Source organism: Neolamprologus multifasciatus, chromosome 17 (assembly GCF_963576455.1).
Source record: "Neolamprologus multifasciatus chromosome 17, fNeoMul1.2, whole genome shotgun sequence".
NCBI lineage: Eukaryota > Metazoa > Chordata > Actinopteri > Cichliformes > Cichlidae > Neolamprologus > Neolamprologus multifasciatus.
Window position 1 is genome coordinate 1062554 of NC_140455.1, and position 24197 is coordinate 1086750.

Here is a 24197-nt window from a genome sequence, read left to right on the forward strand (position 1 = left end):
TTTTTAATGAAATATTTACAATACAAGTCCAGCAATTACTTCATTATAGTTTTAATGATCGGCTTTGTTTGCAGTAAAAAAAAAAAAAAAAAAAAAAAGACATTTCACGGAAAATACACCTATATATGAATCCGGTTAATTCTTTAAAATAAATAACATTTTTATTTTTTTACGTTTACAATTGTAGTTTAAGGCATCCACAGTGAGGTCTTCTTTTTAATAAACGATCTCAGTCAGCTCACTGCACGCCTACATGTGCACCATGAAAATGATTCCCCGAGCGAAAACTTGGCACAAAACATGGCACGATTATTAATTGTACCAACAGCTAACTAATGTATTTATTTTCACCGTTTTCTGAGTAAAATTAAAATCATTAAAATCGATTCATAACTGTGAAGATTTTGTGTAATTTCAAGCCAGAATTTTAATGTGTTTCTAAAAGAGATTCGGAAGTTATTTACTGATGGACTCGTTTCCTTTACAGGATATTGCAGCATGAAGAAGGAGCAAGTTGTCAACTGTCAGTTTTCGGTTTGGTATCCGATATTTAAGAAACATACGATTAAAAGGTAAACTGCTAACGTTTGTAGAGCAAGTCCACTGAACGTTTTTATAATTGTTGCTGTAAAATAAAGGGCAGCTAGCCGGCTGCTAACGTTAGCCGACAGACAAAAAGCAGACAGCTGCCCTTTCTGTCTTCGTGAGTGTAAATAGTAAACAGTGCACCCTTCTTCTACTTCTGTGCTTTTATTATATATATATATATATTTGTTTTCTGTGTATTATATACATGATGTGGTTCGTCTTGTTTTCCAGTCTGATTCTTCCACTGCCTCAGAATGTAATAGACTATTTACTGGACGATGGGACACTGGTAGTCTCTGGGAGGTATCAGGCTACGCACACACACACACAGACGGTTATGTTTCCTATGTGAAATTTCACAAACGTGTTCTGTCGTGGAAATCATGATTTAAACGTAATTGGGCGTTATGACAGTTGCTCACAGATTACACGCTGTCTCTTCTGATTTTACCCTTTTCCTCATTCTCTCTTCCCTCAAGTGACCACAACACACAGCAGACACAAACTAACAACAGCGACTCAGATGCAGAGGAAGACATTCAGGTAAGCTGGAGCCTTTTTTCAAGATTGGAAGAACGTCACAAAGATCATAAATGGATCGCACTGAATATGACCTAACTAAGTGTGAAACAAATTTAAAACCTTAAATGGGACATATTAAGCTTTCATGTCTTTGGTGTCACATATGTGCTGTTACAGTGGTGGATGCTCATGTGAAGCATGGCCGATCATGTTTCTAACTCTCTCCTCCCTTCTAGTGGTCAGACGATGAAACAACTACAACAGTCACTGTAAGTGTCCTTAATGGGTCCAAGTGCGCCTCATTTTTAAGGTTTTCTGTTACATCTAAAATGTTAGGATAGATGTTATGTATTCATTATTATATATTTACAGTTAAACCAAAGACAGTCAATTCGGATGATTACGTAAAACCATTTTGCTAAAAATTAGCCGAGTATCAGTTTGTAGTTTACATTACTTCCATGTATATGTTTCTTCATATGTGTGCTGTTATGTTAATATAGATATAAGCATTTAAGCTAAAGAGGTGAAATCATTCATCTTTAAATCAGGTTGTATCTATGTAATAAATGTGTATGACCTCACCTTTAAGCTTGTAGTATCATTTTGCCTGAAATGTCATGTTTCTGCCAGGCTCCTGAGTTTCCAGAGTTCACCTCTAAAGTGCTGGAGGCCATAAACAGCCTGGGTGGGCGTGTATTCCCTAAACTCAATTGGAGCGCACCGCGGGTAAAAACACTGCTTTCCTCTGCTTCAGGTTGAAGAGTGTTAGCATGACCAACATCTGTTTGTCACTAAATGCCTCATGAATTATTCATTAAGGATGAGGGCATATAGTCCTGCCAGGTTTTTCTGATGTTAGTGTGACGAAACCATAATAAGTTATGTTTCCCACCTTTGATGTGACCTATAACCTTTACAGTTCAAGTGAAAACCAAATAAATCCAAGTGCAATAAGCTAGTTGCATAAGTGGGCACACCCTTAAGCTAATACTATTGAAGCACTTTTTGATATAATCAAAACATTCAGTCTATCAGCATGGCAAAACTTGACTTCGCAACATTTTTCCACCATTCCTTGCAAAACCTCTCCAGATCTGTCAGATTGTGAGGACGTCTCCTTTGCACAATCCTCTTAACATCTCCCCTCAGATTTTCTATTTTGATTTGATTTTTCTGTTTGATCTGAAATCCAGCTTTGCCATTCGAATTTACATTTTATTTGAATTTACGTTTAGGCTCTCTGTCATGTCATACTGAAGGTTTTAGGCTAAAAGTGACTGGTATTTCACAATTCCCTTCACCTTGACTAATGCAAAGCAACCTCAAATCATGATTATGCCACCACCATGCTTTACCTTGGTTTTTGCACCAAACATGCCTTTGGAATTGTGGCCAGATAGTCTTATCATACTGTAACACATTTTCCCACATGCTTTTGGGAGACGTGATGTGTTTTTTGCAAACTGTAACCTGGCTTTTTCTTTCTAAGAAAAGGCTTTTTTATTACCATCCTACCTCATAGTCGAGACACATGGAGAATCTGGGAGATTGTAACATGTAGGACATGTAGGACTCTTGGCAGCCTCATTTTCAAATGATTTATTGTGGTCTCATTTTTTAACAGCACAACATGTTGTCATTTTAACAGCTGAATGCACACGTTTTATATCCAGTGTAACTTAACGTGTGTGTTTGTTTTCCATGCCTACAGGATGCGAACTGGATTGCTCTGAACAGCTCCCTGCAGTGTCGCAGCCTCAGTGATATATTTCTGCTCTTCAAAAGTTCCGACTTCATCACGCATGACCTCACGCAGCCGTAAGTCCCGTTGCCTAACAACAACATCACAATCGTAAACAACTGGGCTCGTTTAAAGAAAGAAAAAATGAAAAACACCTGGTGTGGTGTGTGCAGGCCCATTTGAACTGGCAGTGTTGGCTGGAAAATTTGCTGGGCTGTAGATTTACCTCTCGCTGCTGCTCGCTGACAAACATTCAGTATGGGCAGTGGTTGTAGAGCAGTGCGGGGAAAGTGAAAAGTACATTTTTAAGGTTTTTATTATTATTTTTTTGTCATTTCCATGTTCAGATTCCTTCAATGCAGCGACCAGGACTCCCCAGACCCAGTCATCAACTATGAGGTATATACTTTTTTTTTCCCCCACCATAAAGAAGATACATAATAGCACTGCAGCACATGCTAAGAGAATAGTCTCCAAATGTGTTTTTGTGTCATTACCCCCTTAATTTACTCTTGCTTTACACATGTTCGCAAAATATAATACAACATAAATCTGGAACAACAAAAAAGTAGATCAGATTAGACTCTCTGGCAGCAACAACCATTCAAAGTCTTTTCAATCACCTTACTTAGTTTGAATATCAACAGGCCACCTTGTCTATGTCTACATGCCTAAATGCATTTCTGTCATGTGATTGGCTGATTAGATCATTCTTTTAATGAGCAGCTGAACGGATGCAAATATTAAAGGTGCTGTTGAGTGTTTAGCTTCTTGTTTAAAAGGACTGATAGAACAAAAACCCCTCTGGTTGCCGACCCCGCGTCGTTATGGAAATATGAAATTACTCGAGCACTTAAATCAGCTCACAGTGGTTCTCATCGCTGTTAAGATTGCCAAAGTATGGCCCGAGGGCCAGTGGCAGCTGTTAGTAGCATATGGTGAGGATGATGGGTGAAACAGTGTGATACTGCTGTCCCACTGTAATACAGAGCTCAGAGCAAGACCAAGAGAGCGTTTCTGTTCAGTTGTAGCTCTTCTATTTGAGCCGTCACAGCAGAGTAAATCCCTCTGACAATAACAAATATAGCTGGAGTCAAGAAATGCCACCTCTCTTTATGATTAAGAAGAATAAAACCTAGACAAAAATAAAAGTGAAACCCTTTTCTGAGCTGTCACTTTATGAACACAAACTACAAATGTGTCTTTTTGTGGCGCCTCAGTCACTCGCTGGCTCCCAAAGTTGGCATTTTGAGAACCCAACAGAAAAATGCAAAGATTAAAATTTAAGACTTATTCAAAAAACTGGAGAGAAACGGTTTCACAAAAAACGTTACCATTTACACTCCTCAACATTTCCAGAAAAAGAAATCATGTTTGATTAGTCTCTTTGCATTGTGACAGCACCTGTTATTATAACCCCGAGCTTATTTTGGTTTTGGAGATTATGAGGGAGCGCTGGCTCTGACTAAAAAGCCTGAGGACTTTCCAGACTCATACAGCAGCCACTTGTAAAACATACCCTGATCTCTATGATCTGTTTGACTCCAAATACAACAGTAATTTCTTAAAAACAAACATTGTATTCAGTAACTAGCTGAGACTGAAAACTCACCAGAAAAGCAATGACTGGGTCATAAGTCAAGAGAGGTCATTTTCTTACAGGCTTGTTTTTCGTGACCTGGTGAGTCATCCTGTGTTGGCCATTAGGCTGTTTGCATATGAAATAGGATTAGTTAATAATTGTCAGCCAACCGCTACATCAAAAAGCAGACACCCACAAACATGAGAGCAACAAGTGGCGACCTTTTCTGATTTCCCTTAATAAGTTTTGACACCTCAGTTTATATCAATAAAGATGGAGTTTGTCAACTATTTGATTGGGTATTAAGTTTTTCCCGAGGGTAGTCCAGATAAGCTATACAGGCAAAGATCACCCTCACTAACTTCTAATGCACATCCAGTCATTTAGTTCTGGAAGGAGGCCTGAAATCCAACAGAAACATGTCAGTTCAAAAGAGAGAAACAAGGTTTATCCTTAATACGTGACTAAGGAGGGAAAGAGTTGAAGTAACAACAGATCCACTCTGTTCTGCATGAGCTGTTTTATTTATCAGTTTAACTGACAGAGGGAAACAATGAGTGTTTATAGCTGGTATGCTTACACAAAAGGAGCCTGTACTTCCTACCAGCATTTATTAGCACAAACTTGGAGTTCAGTCATGTGAAGGATTGGCTAAAATCCTGCCAGCCAGCGAAAATACAAAAATGTCAGGGAGGTCGATCCCATGATTTTTCCTGCCATTCAACTAAAACTTAAAAACTTGACTACTACAGGTGTTAGAGATGGACTCTATAGAAGCACGCTGGGGAAAAAGAAATTGCAGCAGAACCGAAATCCTGGAGTCTCCAAGGAAACGGAGATGCTGATTGATTGCTTTACAATCACGGCCACATTTATGAGCCAAGTAAACGCACTTTCAGTGTGTTTGTACAAAGTAACCTGTGTAATGTCATTGCTGTGTACAGTAATATTCACATCCCTTTGTTGTTTATATGCATTGCTCAATGGAACTGCATGCACATAACAGGACTGGGTAAAAAAATACTGTAGTGCAACTAAATAAGATCAAATAAAACAGTTAGAGAGGTTTGATCTGCAAAGGATCCTGCACCTACCATCATTTCACAAGCCTGCCCAGTCCTGGTTTAAAATGTCAGACTTGCATGTGAGTAAAATAAGAATAATGGAGTCATCTGAAAACTTCATTACATATTGATTCAGTTGGGAGTAATTTGCATGCAGAGCACTAACACATTCTTTGGGTTTCCTTGTATTATCAACAAATCTGCTGCCGTATTTAACTATTTCTATTGGCTTACTAGTGCCAGTGTCTCCTCTTTAATGGTTGTCTCACACTCTAACACTTGTCTTCTTTCTTCAGCTGGTACTGAGGAAGTGGAGTGAGCTGATTCCTGGCGGAGAGTTTCGCTGCTTTGTCAAAGAAAACAAACTGATCGGTAAAAACTGTCCCTCTTCTTCTTTTACACGAGTGTTGTCCATAAATATCTGCACTGTGTTTGATCACGTTAGCCACCGAGTGGCTACAAATGGACAAAAAGAGAGTACGCTTCATGCGTGAGACGGGAATTATTTTTAAAAATTCTCTGTACAGTTATTCAGGAGGTTAATTTAGAACCAATTATAAAATGTAATCTAAAGTGTGCTGACGATGTGTCTGTGCGATCTCCCAGCTATCTCCCAGAGAGACTACACGCAGTATTACCAGCACATCCTGAAGCAGGAGGAGCAGATAAGCCAGGCCATTCAGGACTTCTTCAGCCAGCACATCCAGTACAACGTCCTGGATGAAGACTGTGAGCATCAGCCTGCTTTTATTTATCCCTGTACATGTAAATATTAATGCAGTATTTTCAGTTTCGTAAGTTCTCCTCAGACAGAAAGAGACTTTTTGTGGAGTAATGAAAGTCATTAAATATGTACTGTTAAAAATGGGGTCATTTAGGCAGGACGGAAATGAAAGCGAAGACTGATGACATTTCACTTAATTGTGATTTTAATGTTTAATGTGAGGTGGTATTAAAAGTTTGCTTTTTGAAGTTGTGCGAGACAATAGTGTGAATGTTAAATGATTACTCATTCAGATGTTTTTTTCTGCTTCACAGTTGTGTTTGATGTTTACAGAGACAGCCAGGTAACTCGATACTGAATGTTTTTCTTGATAAATCAAAAAAAACCCAACACACACTTTGTGAGCTGCATTTACGTGTAGTATGTGTCTTCGTGTGTGTCGCAGGGGAGGGTGTGGCTCATCGACCTGAACCCATTCGGAGAGGTGACTGACTCGCTGCTGTTCACCTGGGGCGAGCTGACGTCTGGAGAGGTTGCAGAGCAGCAGGTCAGTCATTGTATACTGTATGTCCCGTATTGCAACACAATCTGGAGTTTTAATGAATGCTCAGTGTGTCTGTGGACCTGTGCAGGAAGGCCCGGCGTTCCGCTACACCACCAGCGAGGTGACGGTGCAACCCAGCCCCTGTCTGAGCTACAGAATTCCACGGGACTTTGTCGACCTCTCCACAGGAGAGGATGCATACAAACTCATCGACTTCCTCAAGCTGGTAGGTCCTGGAAAGTTGCGTTCATGCGTGACGACGTGTTCGTCATGCATGAACGCAAACGTTGTTTGCCATTCAGGCGTTGAAACAAAAGACAGTGAGTGCATTTTCAGCTGCGGCCGCAGCAGAAAAACTCAACTTCTTGCACCAGCATGTAGCCCAGGTTCTCTAAAGTTTGACCACTGACTGACCACCATTGTACTAGCAGCTGGGACCTTTAGAGAGCATCCCATCAGTAACCACTGGACATGCTGAGCTCATCTGGTGCTGACTCCGTTACTGCGATCTTCCCCTAAACTTAATCTTATGATGTGGAGAGTTTTTGATTAGCATTTCCATAAAAAATGTACAAGAAAAGTACTAATTTCTAATGTTTTACTCAACTCAAACACTACACTAGTGTAAAATGACAGATGACTGCAGTGAAGGGTTAAACTCTCCTCTCCTTCTTCTCCTGTTCGCAGAAGAAAAGCCAACAGGAAGAGTCTGAGGAGGAGGAGGAAGCGCAGGAGAACGCGCCACAGTGACATCAGCGTCATCGGCTCTCCATATGAAATCTGCATGAAGTGACTCTTCACCCTCTCTTCTGTTTCAGCACCAGTTCCTTTTTTTTAATCTCAGAATGGTACGCGGTGTACCCAGGATTTCCTAAATAGCTCCTTCACATTACTCGAATGGAGCGTGTTAAATTAGCAGATCGTGTTACCCGTTCCTTAGGGACTCATTTCCCTCGACACTGCCTAGCGCCTTATTGCCGATCTTAATAGAGGCCTCTGCCGTGTCCAGGGGTTGGTTATTTCACTTTTTGTGTGGGCGGGGACTGTGTTACTGTAAAATGATGTATTCATTAACAATGTAAAGAATGTTTGCTTTTATACTTGTGCAGTAGTCTGTGTATCTGTATCACATCTCAAAAACAGTCTCTCTTGGTTTGAAATCAATCTGATACACACACACACACACAGTGTCAGTTTGTTTCTTTACCTATGAGGCTGACAGACTTCTCTATTTAACACTAAAGCCCTTCATCACTGAGTCACCTTTAATTTTCTTGCCAGAAATCCCAGCTCCTCCATCTTTCCCTGCCAATTTCCTCTGAGCAGTTTTGACACAGTCATTGCTCCCAGCGCTCATTCGGAGTCCTGTTATTTCTTTTTTTTTTCTCCCCTCATCACGCATCAATGTAGACTGTTGCTCCAAAGAACACCATTAAACTTCTTTGTCGTGTATTGACTCGACTGTCAGTCTGGTGGGTGCTGTAAACCAGCACATTAGAAATTGATTGCACTTTTACGCAACAGCTCGCATTACCCCGAGAGCTAAATAAGCTGCGCACGCACGACACAGGGCAGTACTTTGTTTCGTTTCCTTTTTTTCCCCTTTTCCTCTTCACTGGATTGATGGAGCAATTATGGGGAGATGAAAGAGTGGGTGTCGGAGGTACAGCTCGCCAGGTAAACCGCTGTGGACGAGCAGCAACAGTGTGCATGACACAAATATTATAAAATATTGTGAATACGCCTCACCACTTGTCATCATTATGAAACTGAAACGTGTATGTAAACATCCAGTTTGACCTGCAAATAAGGACGAGCTTGTCTGCTGAAATGTGACACGGGGTATTTGCTGTTGGGGGGAGGGGGCAAATCACAAAATCTGATCGTGATCATAAAGACTAAATAAAGGGTAAATACAAAGCCTAGCTAATGATGAACTCAAGTCTGTGATTAAAAATATAGATGTACGCACACACACACAATCGCACTGACTCCAGTTCATTAAGTGCATCAAGCTAAAAAAAATACAGATACGATAGGCCTGCAGTTACACTCTCTGCTCGCATTATTAGGTACATTTGTTCAACTGTTTAAGATATATGTCTATGAGCCAATCATATGGCAGTAATAAGGGCTGATAAGAAGGCAACAATAGCTCAATTAACCACTTGTATGCAAGGTATGCAGAAGAGTGTCTCTGAGTATACAACACACTGAACCTTGAAGCAGCAGAAGACCACACCAGGTGTCACTCTTGTCAGCTACGAACAGGAAGCTGAGGCTACAGTTCATACAGGCTAAGCAATACTCGTCAGCAGAAGATTGGACAATGTTGCCTGGTCTGATGAATCTCTATTTCTGCTGGGTGTCATCGCCTCGGTTGCTACCTTTATTCTGCCGTCAATTTTGATCCTCAGCATCTCTCCTTGCAAGTGGTTGGGCATCATGTGCTTCAGTTAGACTGATGTCCTTTACCAGGGCTGCCTCATCATATCCATGCTGCTCATGCTAAATGCTGTGCAGTAACCTGCCAGTTACCTGCCAGAACTGGCAGTCAGCTGCCAGTTCATCGAGTCCATGTATGCCTTGTTTCAGACATACTTCTTTTCAGTTTGTCGTTGTTCCTCAAAAGCTGACTTCCAGGCTAGTATAGTGTTTTGTGGATACTCTTACAGAATGCATTCCCTGACCAGGATTGAAACCCTGACCTATTGTTCCAAAGACAGTAATGTTTAGTACAGCAAAATCCAGCTTCTTTGGTTGGCACCTAAGCAAATGTGTCAACCCCAGCTCCTTAATATGGTAGATCGTGACTGCATTTCAGTATAACATCAGCTGCTAAAGAAATCCTTTCATCCATCCACACATTACATCAAGTCAGATGTCAGGTAGGATGGAAGCTGTACTGAGGGTGGGGGCTGGGAGTGGATCATTTAATACAAGCCATTTCAGAGTGTGAAATCGTTGGAGGGTTTGACATTAGAGGAAATATGTATATCAGCATCTCAGCCAGGCAAATGATTTCTGTACATGCGCACATGTCTGCATTTAAAATGTCAGTGTTGAAGCTGCAGGCAGTAAGTGGGCCCCATTCTTCTTCCTTGACCTTCATCTTCTTTTTTAACCATGGCTCTAACACCCACCTCCCCTCCCTTTGCAGCCGGGTAATCATCTTTCACCGGGGGAGGTCAGATTTGCTGACTCAGAGAAAAAGACTAGGATGAGGGGGGAGAGCGTGGGGGAGAGGAGTTTTCCTCGGATGCTGCTGAGGAAGAGCTGCAGTAGTTTGCAGCCGGAATACTCATGAGCAGCTGAAGCTGCAACACATTGTCCTCCACCCCCCTCTCTCTCTCTGTCTCCTTATAGTGCAAACATAACCTAGTGTGTGCGCGCGCGTGTGTGTGCGCGTGTGTTGTGGGCAGTAACGCGGCCTGAGCTGACCTCAGCCCCTGCAGCTGTCAGAGCCCGGGGATCACCGCTCTTTCCGTCTGCAATCCAGGTGTTATGAGGACTACTGTAACTTAGGTGAGCACGCTGCTGCAGCTGGGCTCCCCGCTGATCCCTGGGCGCCCCGCTGAGCCACATGGACGCCTTTAGGGATCCCACATGGTGATGAATAGATGATAGCTGTTGTCATAATGCTGGCGCATTGCGAATTTGCTGCTCAAAAGAAGTAGCAGGATGCAAGGAGCAGCAATCCACCGGCTCTCTTTAACACTCACTGCCAGACTATGACTTGGACGCAGTTGTTAAATAAACAATGACAATCATAGAAGCAAAGAGGTGGATTTGAACACACTAGATATTTTGTGCAACAGTGGGAACCCTCCTCCCCGTCCCCCGACATGTTTTGATTGGGGGGGGGGGGGGTGTTCACCAATTAAAGGCGTTTATTAAAGACGTTTATCGAATTGCAGGTGGAAGCAGATTAGCCACCAAGTTAGAGATGCTTGACAAACGCGATGCCGGAAGTTGTGAGGCTCTGTCTTCAAAATAAAACAATTTTTTGGGAAAAAAAAAAAAAAAAAGAGTGACATGAAATAAATCACTCCAGATAGCGTATATGTGAAACTGTTGATAAAACATCTATCAAGAGTGAGACGTGATTAACCAGTTTGGTGAAAGTAAAGTATGAGTTTCCATTTTATTTGACTGTAAACCCAGGTTATTTAAATTATTGGTTAATTTCTTATCCAGTGAATGAAAAAAACAAACAAAAACAAAACGTCATTGGATAAGAAAATAAAAAATCTGGAAGAGTGTTTTTTTAGACTGATTAATTTATTTACTACTTCCCGCCCCCATTGGTGAAAGTCCAGAAAATTAGTCTACTCGATTTATTTTATTGTGCTTTGCAGGGTTTTTTTTTTTCATCTTTTTTTCTTTGTACATACCATAAGCTAATGAAGTAATTCAGACTGATAGCGTCAGCAAATGATTTCCCCCGTTCTTAAATCCTATGCTTTGAGTTTACTGTTAGCCTAGGGATTCTGGGGCTGATTGAAGACTGTATAATAGCTGTGGCAGTTGCAAGAAAAAATATTATTAATAATATTATTCCAGCTAAATTTTGGCTTGTCAAGTAACATGCTCTTATTTTGAAAGACCGTGGCGGAGGCTCTTTTGTCTTTCGTCTACGTTTACGCAGCCACTATCCAGACGGGAGGAGGAGGCAGGAGGGGGAGCGGGTAAAGGGAGAGAGAGCGAGAGAGAGAAAGAGGAGGAGGAAGCGGGGACACGGTAACCTGCAGGAGGACTCACATGGTCCTGCAGCAGCGGATCCCAGACCATCAGGACTCTCAAACCCCTAACACTCTAGCCCACGTCTTCTTCCCCAACACCACCCCTCCTCCTGTAGTCTTATTTTATTTTCGCATCCTTGCTCCCGCAGCCCAGTGTTGGGGTCGGACTTGGCCCGGCAAAGCAGCGTCATGGCTCGGGAGAACGGAGACACCACCGGCAGAGGGGAAACGTGGAAAAAACAAGTCGACGACATTAAGAAGATTTTTGATTTTAAAGAAGTCCTCGGCACGTGAGTACACACGGTTTTTGTCTGAGTTCACCTCGTTGGTCTGAGTGATAGTCCAGTAATATCCATCCGGGCTTGTGTCTGTCTACAAACGGGGCTGCTGGGAGAGTTTACGGTGACCTTACTGCGCTCGGGGGCAGCGTTCAAATGGACTTGAAATGTGCCCGAGTGCCGCTTTCTACATTCTTCTTCTGTGTCGCTATTACTGTAGTATTCCTGCGGATGCTTGTGGGAGCTCTGTGGTTGCTCAGCGGGGGGCTTTAATCACGTCAGTGGATTTCGTGCTGTGGCATCGCTGTGTAATAAAGCACCGAGTACTATTAATAATGACTTTATAGCAGCTGAATATTCCGCTTACACAAGATGTTCAGCTGTTTCAGTTTGTTAGGGATTACTTTTAGCTAGCGTGATAACTGTTTACACCAAATATTGAGAACTTTTAGCTAGCTTCACAATTCACAAATGTTATCTTTTCAGTCGTTTATATACCCACTTCGGCCTCTCGTCGTTAGTTCTGCCTGTCGACATATATTTGTAATCAGTGACATTACACTCATAAATGATTGTAGTGGTTTTAAATCAGGGCTTTGTGGTATCAGCACATCAAGTGTAGTATTTTAGTAATGTTTTGAAAGAGGCTTGCAGGGCTTTTGAGAGCTTTTTGAGTAGCTGTAATCAGTGTTGTTGCGCTCATCTTCGGCATCACATTGTCAGATTCCCATGGAAATTACTGTACAAGTATTTCATTTATTCCATAACAAAACATGCAGAGACTTGAGGATTGTGTTAGAGCTGACAAAATCATTTGTAAAACGGGTGTTTTTTATGCTATGGGTGGCTTTTTACTGGTAGGGCATGGGTGCACTTGTCATTTTAGAGGTAGCGATGAATTTAAATATTGGCCAATTATTAATATTGGCTGATGTCTGTTGATTTATCTGCAAAATACCTATACAGTCATCAGCCACTTTCTTAAGTACGCATCTCTAATAACGAACGGGTTGAACCCCTGCTTCGCCTTCAGAACTACCTTAATTCTTAGTGGCAGAGATTCAACAAGGTGTTGGAAACATTCCTTACAGATTTTTGTCCATACTGACTTGACAGCATCACACAGTAGCTCCAGTTTTGTTGGCTTGCGCATTCATGATGTGAATTTCCTTGTTCAACCACATCCCAGTGGTGCTCTGTTGGGTTGATGTCTGGTGACTGTTCTGATATCTGATATACCTGTATTAGTGCTGTTCCTGCTGTTCATCATAATTAGCGTTGGTCCAGGTTCAACACTGCGGTCATGTTTTTTTCCTGCGTAGATATCAGTAGACAACCTTTAGCAACATCCAGGAACAGGATCCAGGATCCAGGAACAACACCAATATGGGGATGTCAGATACACCTGATGAGTCATGTTCAAGAAACCAGTTTGAGAGGATTTGTGCTTTATGACATGGAACATTACCCACTAGTAGATTGGTTCAATGTGATCTTAAAGGGGTGGACATGGTCAACGGCAATACTCGGACAGGCTGTGGCATATAAACAATGCTCACTTCCTACTGAGGTTCCCAAGAAAATATCCCCTACACCATTACACCACCGCCAGCAGGCTGAACTGTTGATAGACTCATCAGAGCAGGCCATGTTTTCCATACTTGTGTCAACCAGTCTTGGTGAGCCTGTGTGAACTGTAGCCTGACTTTCCCATTCCTAGTTGTCAGGACAGGTACCTGGCAGGGTCTTTGTGTTGTGCATTGAGAGATGCTTATTTGAGTTACCGTTGTCTTCCTATCAGCTCAAAGCAGCCTGGACATTGTCCTCTAACCTCAGGCATCAACCAGGGATTTCCATCCTGAGAACGCCCGCTCACCACATCTTTTTTCTCTTTTTCAGTCCATTCTCTGTAAACCTTAGAGTGCGTTGTGTGGGAAAATCCCAGATAATCAGCAGTTTCTGGAATACTCCAGACTAGCCCGTCTGGTTTGGCAGTAAGTGGTGGCTACTCGCCTTACTAAGGCACTTTGTGTTGGGTTTTCCTTAAATTTTGTGCATACAGATGTCTCTGATTTCCCTGCAAAGTAAGTACAGTAGTTATTGCTGTTGAATGGATTTACTTTCGTTTAGTGTCTCCTTCTGTATTCTTGTTTGTTTTCCTGCTGGCTTTTCTGTTGTATGGGATGTTTACATAGGGGCTTCTACAGTGACTTAGGATTGCTGCGTTGTTTAAAGGTGACCTTAAGCTGTAGCCGTGAAGGGGATTTTCTTGTGGATGACAGCGAGGCTTTAACAGACTGCAGGAATTTCATTCCCCTGGCAGCTGCAGCAACAGCAGTATCACCAATGCACTCGCAAGCTTTTTTCTACTTCAAATTAGACTCCTTCACACTTCCTCTCCTTGCTCCCTCTCCTCCTCATTTAACCAGCAACAGAAACACAGGTCCACGCCTCCCAAATCTCTTGACAGCCAGTCCCTGCGAGCATCTATCTGCCCTCTCTGGTTTCCTGCTGCGAGCAGTGAGCTGCGCCTGTTTGGACGGCAGCCTGGAGGGAGACAAACAGGGCGGACACAGATTGGGATTAACAGCAGACAGATTAGAAGAACTTCCCCTGAATAGGAAGGAAGTTCCGTCACATTGTGTAATGATGCTAGACCGCTAGCTTGTCTGGTCTGCTTCTGCGCCAGAACAGCCACAAATTTTGAACCCGACATTAAACACAGAAACAGGTACACACAGAAACGCACAAGCTCAGGATGCAGGCTGGTACAGGACTCAGTGATCCGAGTCGGCCATGTTGTAGCCACACATTAACCAGGGCTGCTGCTGACGGGTCTTTGAACCTGATGCATCAGCAGAAAGGGGAATACAAATGTGTCTGTGTGTGGGATGAGGGAGTAATTTGTTAGGAGAGAAGGAAGAAGAGGAAGATGAGAGGTGACTGGATGTGAAACAGATCCGTTTTGAGTGATGAAGCTGGGAGATCAGGGAAGAAAGCAGCAGACTGGAACAGCTCACAAAAAAATTCCTGTATTCCAGAGTGTGTTTGCTCATTGAGTTTCCAGGGTAACTTTTTTCTTCGGTACCAGCACGGTGTTCGGGTGTAGCAGCACGTTTATTTATTTATTTTTTGAGGAGGGCAGTTGAAAAAGGACTAGTCAGACTGTTGCTGCAGTGTTGAATGTGCTCTGCGTCATCGTTTTGGAGCTGCATCTGCACCGACAGGATTTGATGTCACAGACCTGACACCGTCTCCTCATGCTGGATCATCCTTGATTCTTTTCGGGATAGTGTGTTTGTGTGCACTTAAACACCTCCTCTGTTCTGGGTCTTAATACCAATGTGTGACATATATTTTGTGTCCCCTAACACGGGATAAACCTCAGAAGGATTAGCTTACGCTGGCAGCTGTGTGTGCGTTCGTGTTTATGTGTGTGTTTGGAGTCATGTACATAAAGCTCTCCTTGGTGTCTTATTACCCTCTCCTGGTGTGCATGCTCTGTGCGTCCCTGTCTCTCTGCTCAATAATTCAGCACTAACAGCAGTGTGTTCTTTGTGTGTACACGTGTGTGAGAGCCTCAGGTAGGCTGCAGCTCTCAGCAGGAGGGATGATGATGAAGACGAACGGGACAAACTTTAAGCATCCGGGGTCTGTGGTCATATCCAGAGTTCCAAATATAATCTTCCCCACCCTGTGCCCTGAACCGTTTTTCCATTTCATAAATAAATGAGATAATGACACAATTGAGAGCGACAAATGCGAACTGAGGAGGAAACGCTAAGGCTTGCAAACCAACAAACAGGAAAACTAGCTGTGATTTTATTGCTATATCGATTTAGTGCTTTGATATCATTAATATAAATGTTAGTGTGGGGATGGCTTGTGAGCCAGAAGTACCTGAGGTTGGTGATATGCATAAACTGTAGGTTCCAGATCTTTAAGGCTATATGCAGGTTAAAGTGCCTTAAACCAGTCTTCTTTTCTATGGTTTGCAGGGTACTACTCCAGTGGTTTCAAAAGTACCTCTAGTTCTATATAAGTCTATGGGAAGACATCATTGGGCCCCCATTCTTCTTCTTTTGCTCCCTTTAGGGGTCACTGGGACTCACCTTATCTCTTACTTTAGAAAAGACTCACCATGCAATTCTGGATCTCTCCAGCACCTCAATTGGCTCCCTTGGAGGAAGTTCAGGCATGTCCTCCCAGAAGGAGGATTAGGACAGACCCAGAATATGTTTAGAGATTCCACCTCTCATCTGGCTTGGAAGCACCTAGGTGTCCCGCTGCCAGAGGCAAAGGAGATGGCTGGGAAGAGAGAGGTCTTCTTTGATTAGACATCTATCCCCACAACCCAGACGTACATGAATAAATGGAGGAGATTAGAAGTGAATGATTTACTAAGTTGAGTTTTCAGTGATGCAGCTCGATCCTTCCATCCTTTTTCTTTCGCTTATCTATATCAGCGTCCTTTTCAAGCTGCTACAGGGCAACAGGCAGAGTAGAGCCTGGACAGATCGATGCAGAGAGCCAGACAACCATTCACACTCACATTCACACCTAAGGTCAATTTAGAATCCCTGTTTAACCCAACTCCACTAACTGCATGTCTTTGGACTGTGGGAGGAAGCCGGAGTACCTGAAGAGAACAGGATGTGTTTGCGTGCAAACTTGCTGTGAGTCAACAGCGCTTACCAACACATCACTGTGCCTTAGGCATACTCACAAACTAAAACAATAAAACAACCAGTGATTTACTTGGCCAAAAAGCCAATATATTCATCCAATCCTCCAGCATTTGTAAGGCAGTCAAATCTGAATACTGCTGCTCTCAACAACAGCATGTGTTTAACTGTGATGTTGCTCTGCTACATGTGCTGCAGAGTGCAATCTACAAACAGTGAAGCTGCTCTGACTTAGAGACTGTGACAGCATCATCCATAAGCATTTTTCAGCAATGTGTTCAGTTAAAAAAGAAAAGTTCATATCTGCACATGTTGAACAACAAATACATGAAGATAGTCTAACAATACATTTTGTCGAGGTCTGCAAAAGTGTCACTGAGCACAGTGTATGCCAAACCTTTCATCGGCGCTGTGCTTTGTGTGTGTGTACAGAGACTGAAAGTAAAGTGGTGGCCGTGATGGTGATGCATTGTGGGAACTTGACTGTCCCATCTAGGGCACGCTGCCCTTAATTGATGCTCTACTTCCCTGCGGTTGGCACCGTTCTCGACACTGTTTCTGGGACTTCACAGTCCACCCTCCCTTCATCTCTCCAACCTTTGAGATCTCTCTATAGCTCCTCTTTATGTCTGCAGCTCTGCTTTGCTTATCTCGATTGTGTAGCTTTGCTGTGCCAACATACACGATGTCGATTTGAAAGTTTCTTTTCTTCTTGTTATAAATAGCAGCTTAAAAATAGAACAAAAGATGATTGTTTGCTATGTGACAACTTCATTAGTGGACTGCAAGCCCACGCTTTTAACAGTGTGTGTATGCAAACATGCTTTTGTGTGTGTTTGTGTGTATGTGTGTGGGGGGTGTAGGTAGGTAACTTTGTACATATGTACGTGCACGTTGATTTTTTTTTTTCACAATCAGTTTGAGGCTTGAAAACTCACAGTGTGTCACCAGGCTTATCTGTGCATCTGTTCCATTTTCTTTATTTCTGCCGTTGAGTCATTTTCTCAGGCTGGTAAACTGTGATTGGTTGTTAGTTGTTTATAATCTTGTAGTGTTTTGTTTAGTGTTTTGTTATATGGGATCAATGTGTTTTCCAGACCAGACCCAGCTGTGCGTCTGTTAGGGTTGCAGAGATGCTCAGACCTCCTTCTCCTTGGACACGATTTGTCCAGGTGTACCGGAGGGACATCGACATAGATAGTAGAGCAGGGCGATATGACCAAAAGTATTTATCAAGATATACATTAGAAAATTTGCGATAACGATATAACTGACGATATAATTGACACTAGACAAAATACTTTACAACTCCACAACTTTATTAGTGCAAAAAAATCCCCATTAATGTATTTTCACTTCAACAAGCAGCTGTTTTTTATGCGCATTAAAGTTATATAAATATGTAACAGTGCAAATTCCTTGCAGACAGTTTAGCCAAAAGGCATTTCCAGTGGAAATTGGCCGACATATCCTCAGCATAACCATGTTTAATATCCACAAAACTTAAAAAGAGGTTGTACACACACAATACGGTAATATTATGTTGAAGCATAATAAGGCTCCTGCCTACGCTAGCCGTAATGCTCCGACAATCCATCAAGCGGTGCGGCTTCGTAGCTTGGCAAAGTCGTACTAAAACATTTGACAGATTTTCGAGCGCCGTGTACATAAAATCGTTTCGGGGTCAGTAAACACAACCAGAATTCATACATAAGGCGCGCGGGATTATAAGGGACACTGGATTAATAAGGATTGATTTTAAGTGTGCCGTATTTTCCAAACAACACGGTAATAACGACGGCCCGCTAGCATGCTCTACCAAAAATAGTGCTTTGTTGTGTATCTGACGGACAAAAGCTAAACCAGTTCCACACCACTGAAGCTGCAGCATTTTAACAAACCAATTCTGGTTCATCCGTTTGATTCAACGATCCACTTTCGCCCTTCTCATTCTCCATCGCCGCCGTGCTTTTTCCACCATGTGCGTATGAAAACAAAGGCACTGCGCATGCGATATCGCGATATTTCATTTTCTTATCGTTGCCCAACATTATACGGGTATTACCGTGAACGGCATGATATGTCCCAGCCCTAATAGATAGATAGCAGCTGAAGTCACCTTACGTTTGTATAGACCACATAAAAAACAATCACATAAGGCATAAAAGAACACAGTTTATCAATACTTTCACTCTCTTTGCATCTTAGGCATGATTTGGCCAGACCAACTGGGCTGGATATGTGCTGTGCAGATGCTATTAGTTCAAAGGAGGAAGCAAGTGGATGCCTCACATCGCTCGCAATATTATTTGCTTTGCTCAATATAGGGTCGTTATAAATGCTTTCTAAGCTTCGTAATACAGTGTTTTTCTAATTGCATTTGTCTGCGCCTCTCAAATGTTGTTTCCAAACCATCAACTAATACAGTGTCACACCTTTCCAATAAAATAATATGTAAAGCATTTTAGGATTCAACTTGTAGGATAAACATTTCCTCCACAAAAACTTTTATTTTTCAGTCCAAGAGTCCTGTTTTAGTCTATGGTCAAGTGTAACTCCAGGATACTTGAATAAAGGTGGGCTGGGATGATGGTTTCCTCTTAAAACCAACCAGCCTTTCCTTGGTCTTTGCAATCAAGAAAAAACTTGCCCTTTTCCATTATTAAATAAAATGTCCCATCTGGCCCACCTTCCTGCTGTGGGGCGACAGTGCTAACACTGCACTGCTGAGCCACCCCCATGAATAAATCAGATTTGATTTTAAAAAGCTTCCAAAGGAGCTCACTGGAGAACAAAAGGAAATCTGGGTTGAAAGAAAGATTCATTTTTACAATTTATTTATTTTTAATATATATATTTTTTTAATAGTTCTGCCGGACCCCAGCAATTAACCTGGCGTTAACATGGTGGTGTCACTGTGAGGATTCCCAGCCTAAAACGCTGGATTTAAATCCCCGTTAACAGTTTTGTTGTTGTTGATTTGTACACAGCACTTGAGAATCCTGTCATTACTGACCTAAATGTTGCCGGTGCTTGTTCTGGTTTGTTATGGATGAGTTGAGCATTTCCACAGGAATTAGCACTGAATAGCTGAAATCAGTTTGACATCTCAGCGCTGCTAAATTTGAGCTACAGCCTTGTAGCCTTTCCGCTCGCCAGCTGTCGAGACTCCTCATCACTAAATGCATTTGAGGCAAAACTGCTGGTGTGTCCATGTGTGTGTATGCATGTTTGCATGGGTGTGGAGAGGGGACACCTATCTGTCTGCACAGATTGACACGTGTTTCAGACCTCTGAGTATTAATGATCATAAACTTTAGTCCATTATCGGATCAGCGCTCTATTTCAAGCCTCCCAGCAACCGCATCCAGCTTATAATGGCCCCGAGCTTGAAAGCCTGTTGTCCCTGTGCTGTTGTGACACTACTCTGGTGAACAGCTGTGTGCACACTGGTGTCTTGCTGCTCAAGTCTAAATACAGCCACCTATTCAAATAGATGAACAGTGCGGGGAAGTTCATGTAGGAACATCAGAGGAATGGCTGAAAGTTGTCATGAAATGGAAGCTTTGCTGTCTTCAGCTTTTTTTCTTTTTTAAAAGAAGAAATTCAGCCAATTTCTGTGCTGTAATACATGTTTTTGCAGCTGAAGGTTTGACATTAAAAACCATTCTTTATTGTAACCTTTCATTTCTTCACTCTGTTACTCTCTCATTTACGGCACGCACTACCATTTGTCGCACATTAAAAACTAAAATGTCAGATAAATTTGAGGCTTGGCATTACGTAGCAGAAACATTTTTTTTGATATTTTATTGTGACTCCATTTTTGCCACTTATGGAAAACAAAATCATGTTTCCCCATTACTTGTTAATTAATTAATTAATTAAATGTTAATTAATATCATATTAATTAAATGGCAGCCCTCAAAGATGCTGCACTGAATACATTTTCTTCAACAAGAAAAAAACGAAACCCTTCCCTCTGCATGATATCCAACATGAGATGTACGGAGATGACAGTCGGACAAAATTAACGCAGGTGGCGTCGAGAACTGGACGGTAATCTTTCGCTTTGTTTTTCCTGACTGGGGGATTTGGTTTCAGACCTGTTGCGCAATCCTAAAGAGTTCTGACAACAACATCTGCTGTTTGAGAGGGAAATCAGGGATACAGCCTGCTGGGGCACAAATGCTTGTTGTGATGAGATTAGCAGTTGGGGATGACCCCCAGCACCCTTGTTGTCATGATCAAGGAGGACAAGGAGCGCTGGGGGTCGGTAGACTTGCAGCGGCATGAGCAGTGTTACTGTTTTTCGTTGGCCTCTCGGAACGTCATTAAACATCACTCGAGTATGTTCGGCCACGTTTACAAATATGTGCGTGGAAAGGTTCTTAACCTGCTCTTAAAGGTTTTTAATGATCTTTCATTAACTCCGGTAACTCTGCCACTTTAGTGCTTTTAGATCTGATCATGGGATTCTCTTGTCAAGACTGGAGAGCTGTGTGGCTATGAAGGAACTGCACTGACAGAAGTTTTTCTTCACCCGCATCCACCCCTGCCCCCCCTCCGTACATGTGGGGTCCCTCAAGGATCTATCCTTGGTTCACTACTTCTTTCCCTTTACATGCTCCTATTAGGATATATTTTCAGAAAATATGGAATCTCATGTCACTGTTATGCCGATAATTCTCAAATCTACTTTTACACTTAAAAAGAATTCTATGGATTCCCTAAAAGTTTTGCTTGACTGCCTCGATGACATTAAATCATGGTTTGCATTACATTTTTTGAATGTTCAAAAAACTGAGATTGTACTGTTTGGACCTTCTGACCCTCGTTTTTCTTTTAGGGGTGACTTGGCCTTCTGGAAAATTGCAGTTTTTCATTTGAGAAACAAATAAATTCAATTATAAAAGCCAGCTTCTTCCAGCTCAGGGCCCTTGCAAGAATTAAAAACATTTTGTCATCGGCTGACTTCAACAAAGTGATTCATGCATTCATTTCATCCAGGCTTGACTAATAGTCTTTAGACCAGGTTCTGCTCTCTCGTCTTCAGCTAGTTCAGAATGCTGCAGCCTGACTCTTGACAGGCACTCGTAAACACAACCATATTTCCCCAGTCTTGGCTCGTTTACACTGGCTTCCAGTATGTTATAGAATTGATTTTAAGATTTTATTGCTTGTTTTTAAGTCTCTAAATGGATTAGCTCTGTCAGACCACTCTGAAATTTAAATAAAAATACTCCAATTAGAACTCCCAGGTCAGCTGATGAGTTGCTTCTAATTTTTCCTAGAAGCAGACTGAAACACAGAGGAGACCGAGCCTTTGCGATTGCTGTGCCCAAACTTTGGAACCTCTTTAAATTAGGATCTCTCCAACACTCGACATCTTTAAAATCCGTCTGAAAACACATCTTTACTAACTGGCTTTTAATTGTGACTCCGTTTTTGTTTTGTTCTTTGTGTGCGTTTGCTCTACTTTTTACTTTTTACCTTTTTACTATGTACAGCACTTTGGTCAACTTGTGTTGTTTTTAAATGTGCTTATAAATAAATAGATTGACTGATATTTTAGTGAATCAGACTTTTCTCTGTATAAGGAAACACACTTACCTGGAGGTGAAGCAGAGAGCAAAGCTTGCATTGCTAAGGCGGAGAAAGTGCGACTAGAGAAACTTAAATAATTGTGTCTGAGACCTGAGGAGGAAGCCAGAGAAGTGGCAGCTTTCTGAAGTGTTCCCATCTGAGCGACAACCATTTCAAATAAGTAAATGAATAAAAAGTTGCGTTTGGGCTGAAATAATGGGGGTGCTAAACAGTGATGGGAATAACGGTGTTACTTTTTTCAGTAACGAGTAATCTAACTAATTACTATTCCTATCGTTACAACGCCGTTACAGTTACTAACAAGAAAATGTGCTCCGTTACTATTTTTCAACAAACAGAAGGTTGAAGCTGTGTTCAGTTTAAATGGCCTGTATTTTATATAGCGCTTTACTAGTCCCTAAGGACCCCAAAGCGCTTTCCATATCCAGTCATCCACACATTCACACACTGGTGATGGCAGCTACATTGTAGCCACAGCCACCCTGGGGCGCACTGACAGAGGCGAGGCTGCCGGACACTGGCGCCACCGGGCCCTCTGACCACCACCAGTAGGCAACGGGTGAAGTGTCTTGCCCAAGGACACAACGACCGAGACTGTCCAAGCCGGAGCTCGAACCGGCAACCTTCCGATTACAAGGCGAACTCCCAACTCTTGAGCCACAATCGCCCACGTTTACCGCATCTTGTATCAGTTGCACGGAAGTAGCTGACTACGTAAGTAATCTGGACGCTACAGCTTTAAGCAGCTGCGCACGCTCCCGCAGACGGTAATCACGATCACTGTCTAGCACAACACTTGGAGCCAAGGGGGCAAAACAATCGCATGAGTGCTGCTGTTTGACTGAGGAAGAATAAAGTAGTCGTGGTAAGCCAATCACATGAGCACTTAAAGACAAAGCAACAAGGTGATATATACCAGTTTTTAAATTTTGGTGATAGGCCACGTAAAACCAGAGTCGTGATAAACAATATATACGCGGCGTTTTTTCCTCAATAGTTTCGTCACGTTTACTGTCTAAGGACAGCGCTAGCAAGCACTCTGTGCTTATGAGCAAATCCCCCCCCCCCCAAAAAAAGGGGGAAGTTTTAGGAGTAACGGCGAGAGAGAGAGAAAGCAGAAAAAGAGAGAGAGCGAGTTTTGAGATGTGAAAGATTTGTGATGTTTAGGGTTTTTGCAGTGTGTAGTTAATGTGTTGTGGATAGTTTTGTGTTGTGTGTCAGAACAATGAGGCGACTGCTGTCTCCAGGTAGAAACAGGAGTGATACACCTGCTGCTGTCAGACCTGCAGGTATCAGGCTGTGATGTTCTCCTTTATAGTGGACAGAAATTATTTTTTTGGAGGGAGTGGCACAAATAATTTGTGTGGCATCTTATTGAATGCAGAACAGCTGATGGTTATGTAAATAGTTTGAAATGGTTATTTGAAAAAAAGGGTAAAAGGTAAATGGATGCAGATAACTTTGTTGTTTGCAAAACTTGTGCATATGATTTTAAAATTGACAATTTATATTTGCATTTAAAGTTATGAAATATGATCATTAAACATGTTTGTGGTTGTTACAGTAAAAAATATAACTTTCTACTCTGATTTTATATTTTTTGTCTGATTTTAGATCAATTGTGTTAATACAGTATGTCAAAATGAAAACATAACTGTAAATTCAGACACGTGAGGCTGTGCTGAAAAGAATGATACCAAACAAGGCAAAGTAAATAGTTTTTAAAGGTAAAATGTGGAGAAAATCAAAAGTAGTTACAAATGGCCAATTATACCCTGGACCCCAGAGGGTTAAATGTTTTAGTAACGCAATAGTTACTTTTCAAGTAATTAATTACTTTTAGAATATTGTAACTCAGTTACTAACTCTTACTTTTTTGAAGAAGTAACTAGTAACTATAATTAATTACTTTTTCAAAGTAACTTGCCCAACACTGGTGCTAAATATTGTTAAATAATAACTACCAGACCAAGATTATTACAGTTGGTAAAAACTAAAAATAGATGTAAAAAAAATTGTGTTAACTAAAATAAAAATCAAACCTAAAATTTTGAAAAAAAAACCCCCAAAACTAAATGAAATGATTTTGTAAACGTGGAAAACTAACTAAAATAAAG

General features: G+C 41.8%; 2 protein-coding genes across 2 annotated transcripts in view; both read left to right on the forward strand.

Moving 5' to 3' along the window:
* Window positions 1-487: 487 nt before the first annotated feature.
* cdc123 (cell division cycle 123 homolog (S. cerevisiae)) lies at window positions 488-22901 on the forward strand. The gene is made up of 13 exons (XM_085138756.1): window positions 488-572; window positions 820-891; window positions 1068-1131; window positions 1347-1379; window positions 1744-1839; window positions 2825-2931; window positions 3202-3253; window positions 5797-5872; window positions 6107-6229; window positions 6539-6567; window positions 6670-6771; window positions 6857-6994; window positions 7456-22901. Exons 1-13 carry the CDS (start codon window positions 499-501, stop codon window positions 7516-7518), a joined length of 1029 nt encoding a protein of 342 aa, XP_084994882.1. The 5' UTR covers window positions 488-498; the 3' UTR covers window positions 7519-22901.
* camk1da (calcium/calmodulin-dependent protein kinase 1Da) overlaps window positions 11690-24197 on the forward strand; it is an 83314-nt gene continuing 70806 nt past the window's right edge. The window contains exon 1 of the mRNA XM_085138755.1: window positions 11690-11800. Within this exon, the coding sequence (XP_084994881.1) occupies window positions 11700-11800 (101 nt within the window). The 5' untranslated portion in view covers window positions 11690-11699. The remainder of the gene's footprint in view (window positions 11801-24197) is intronic.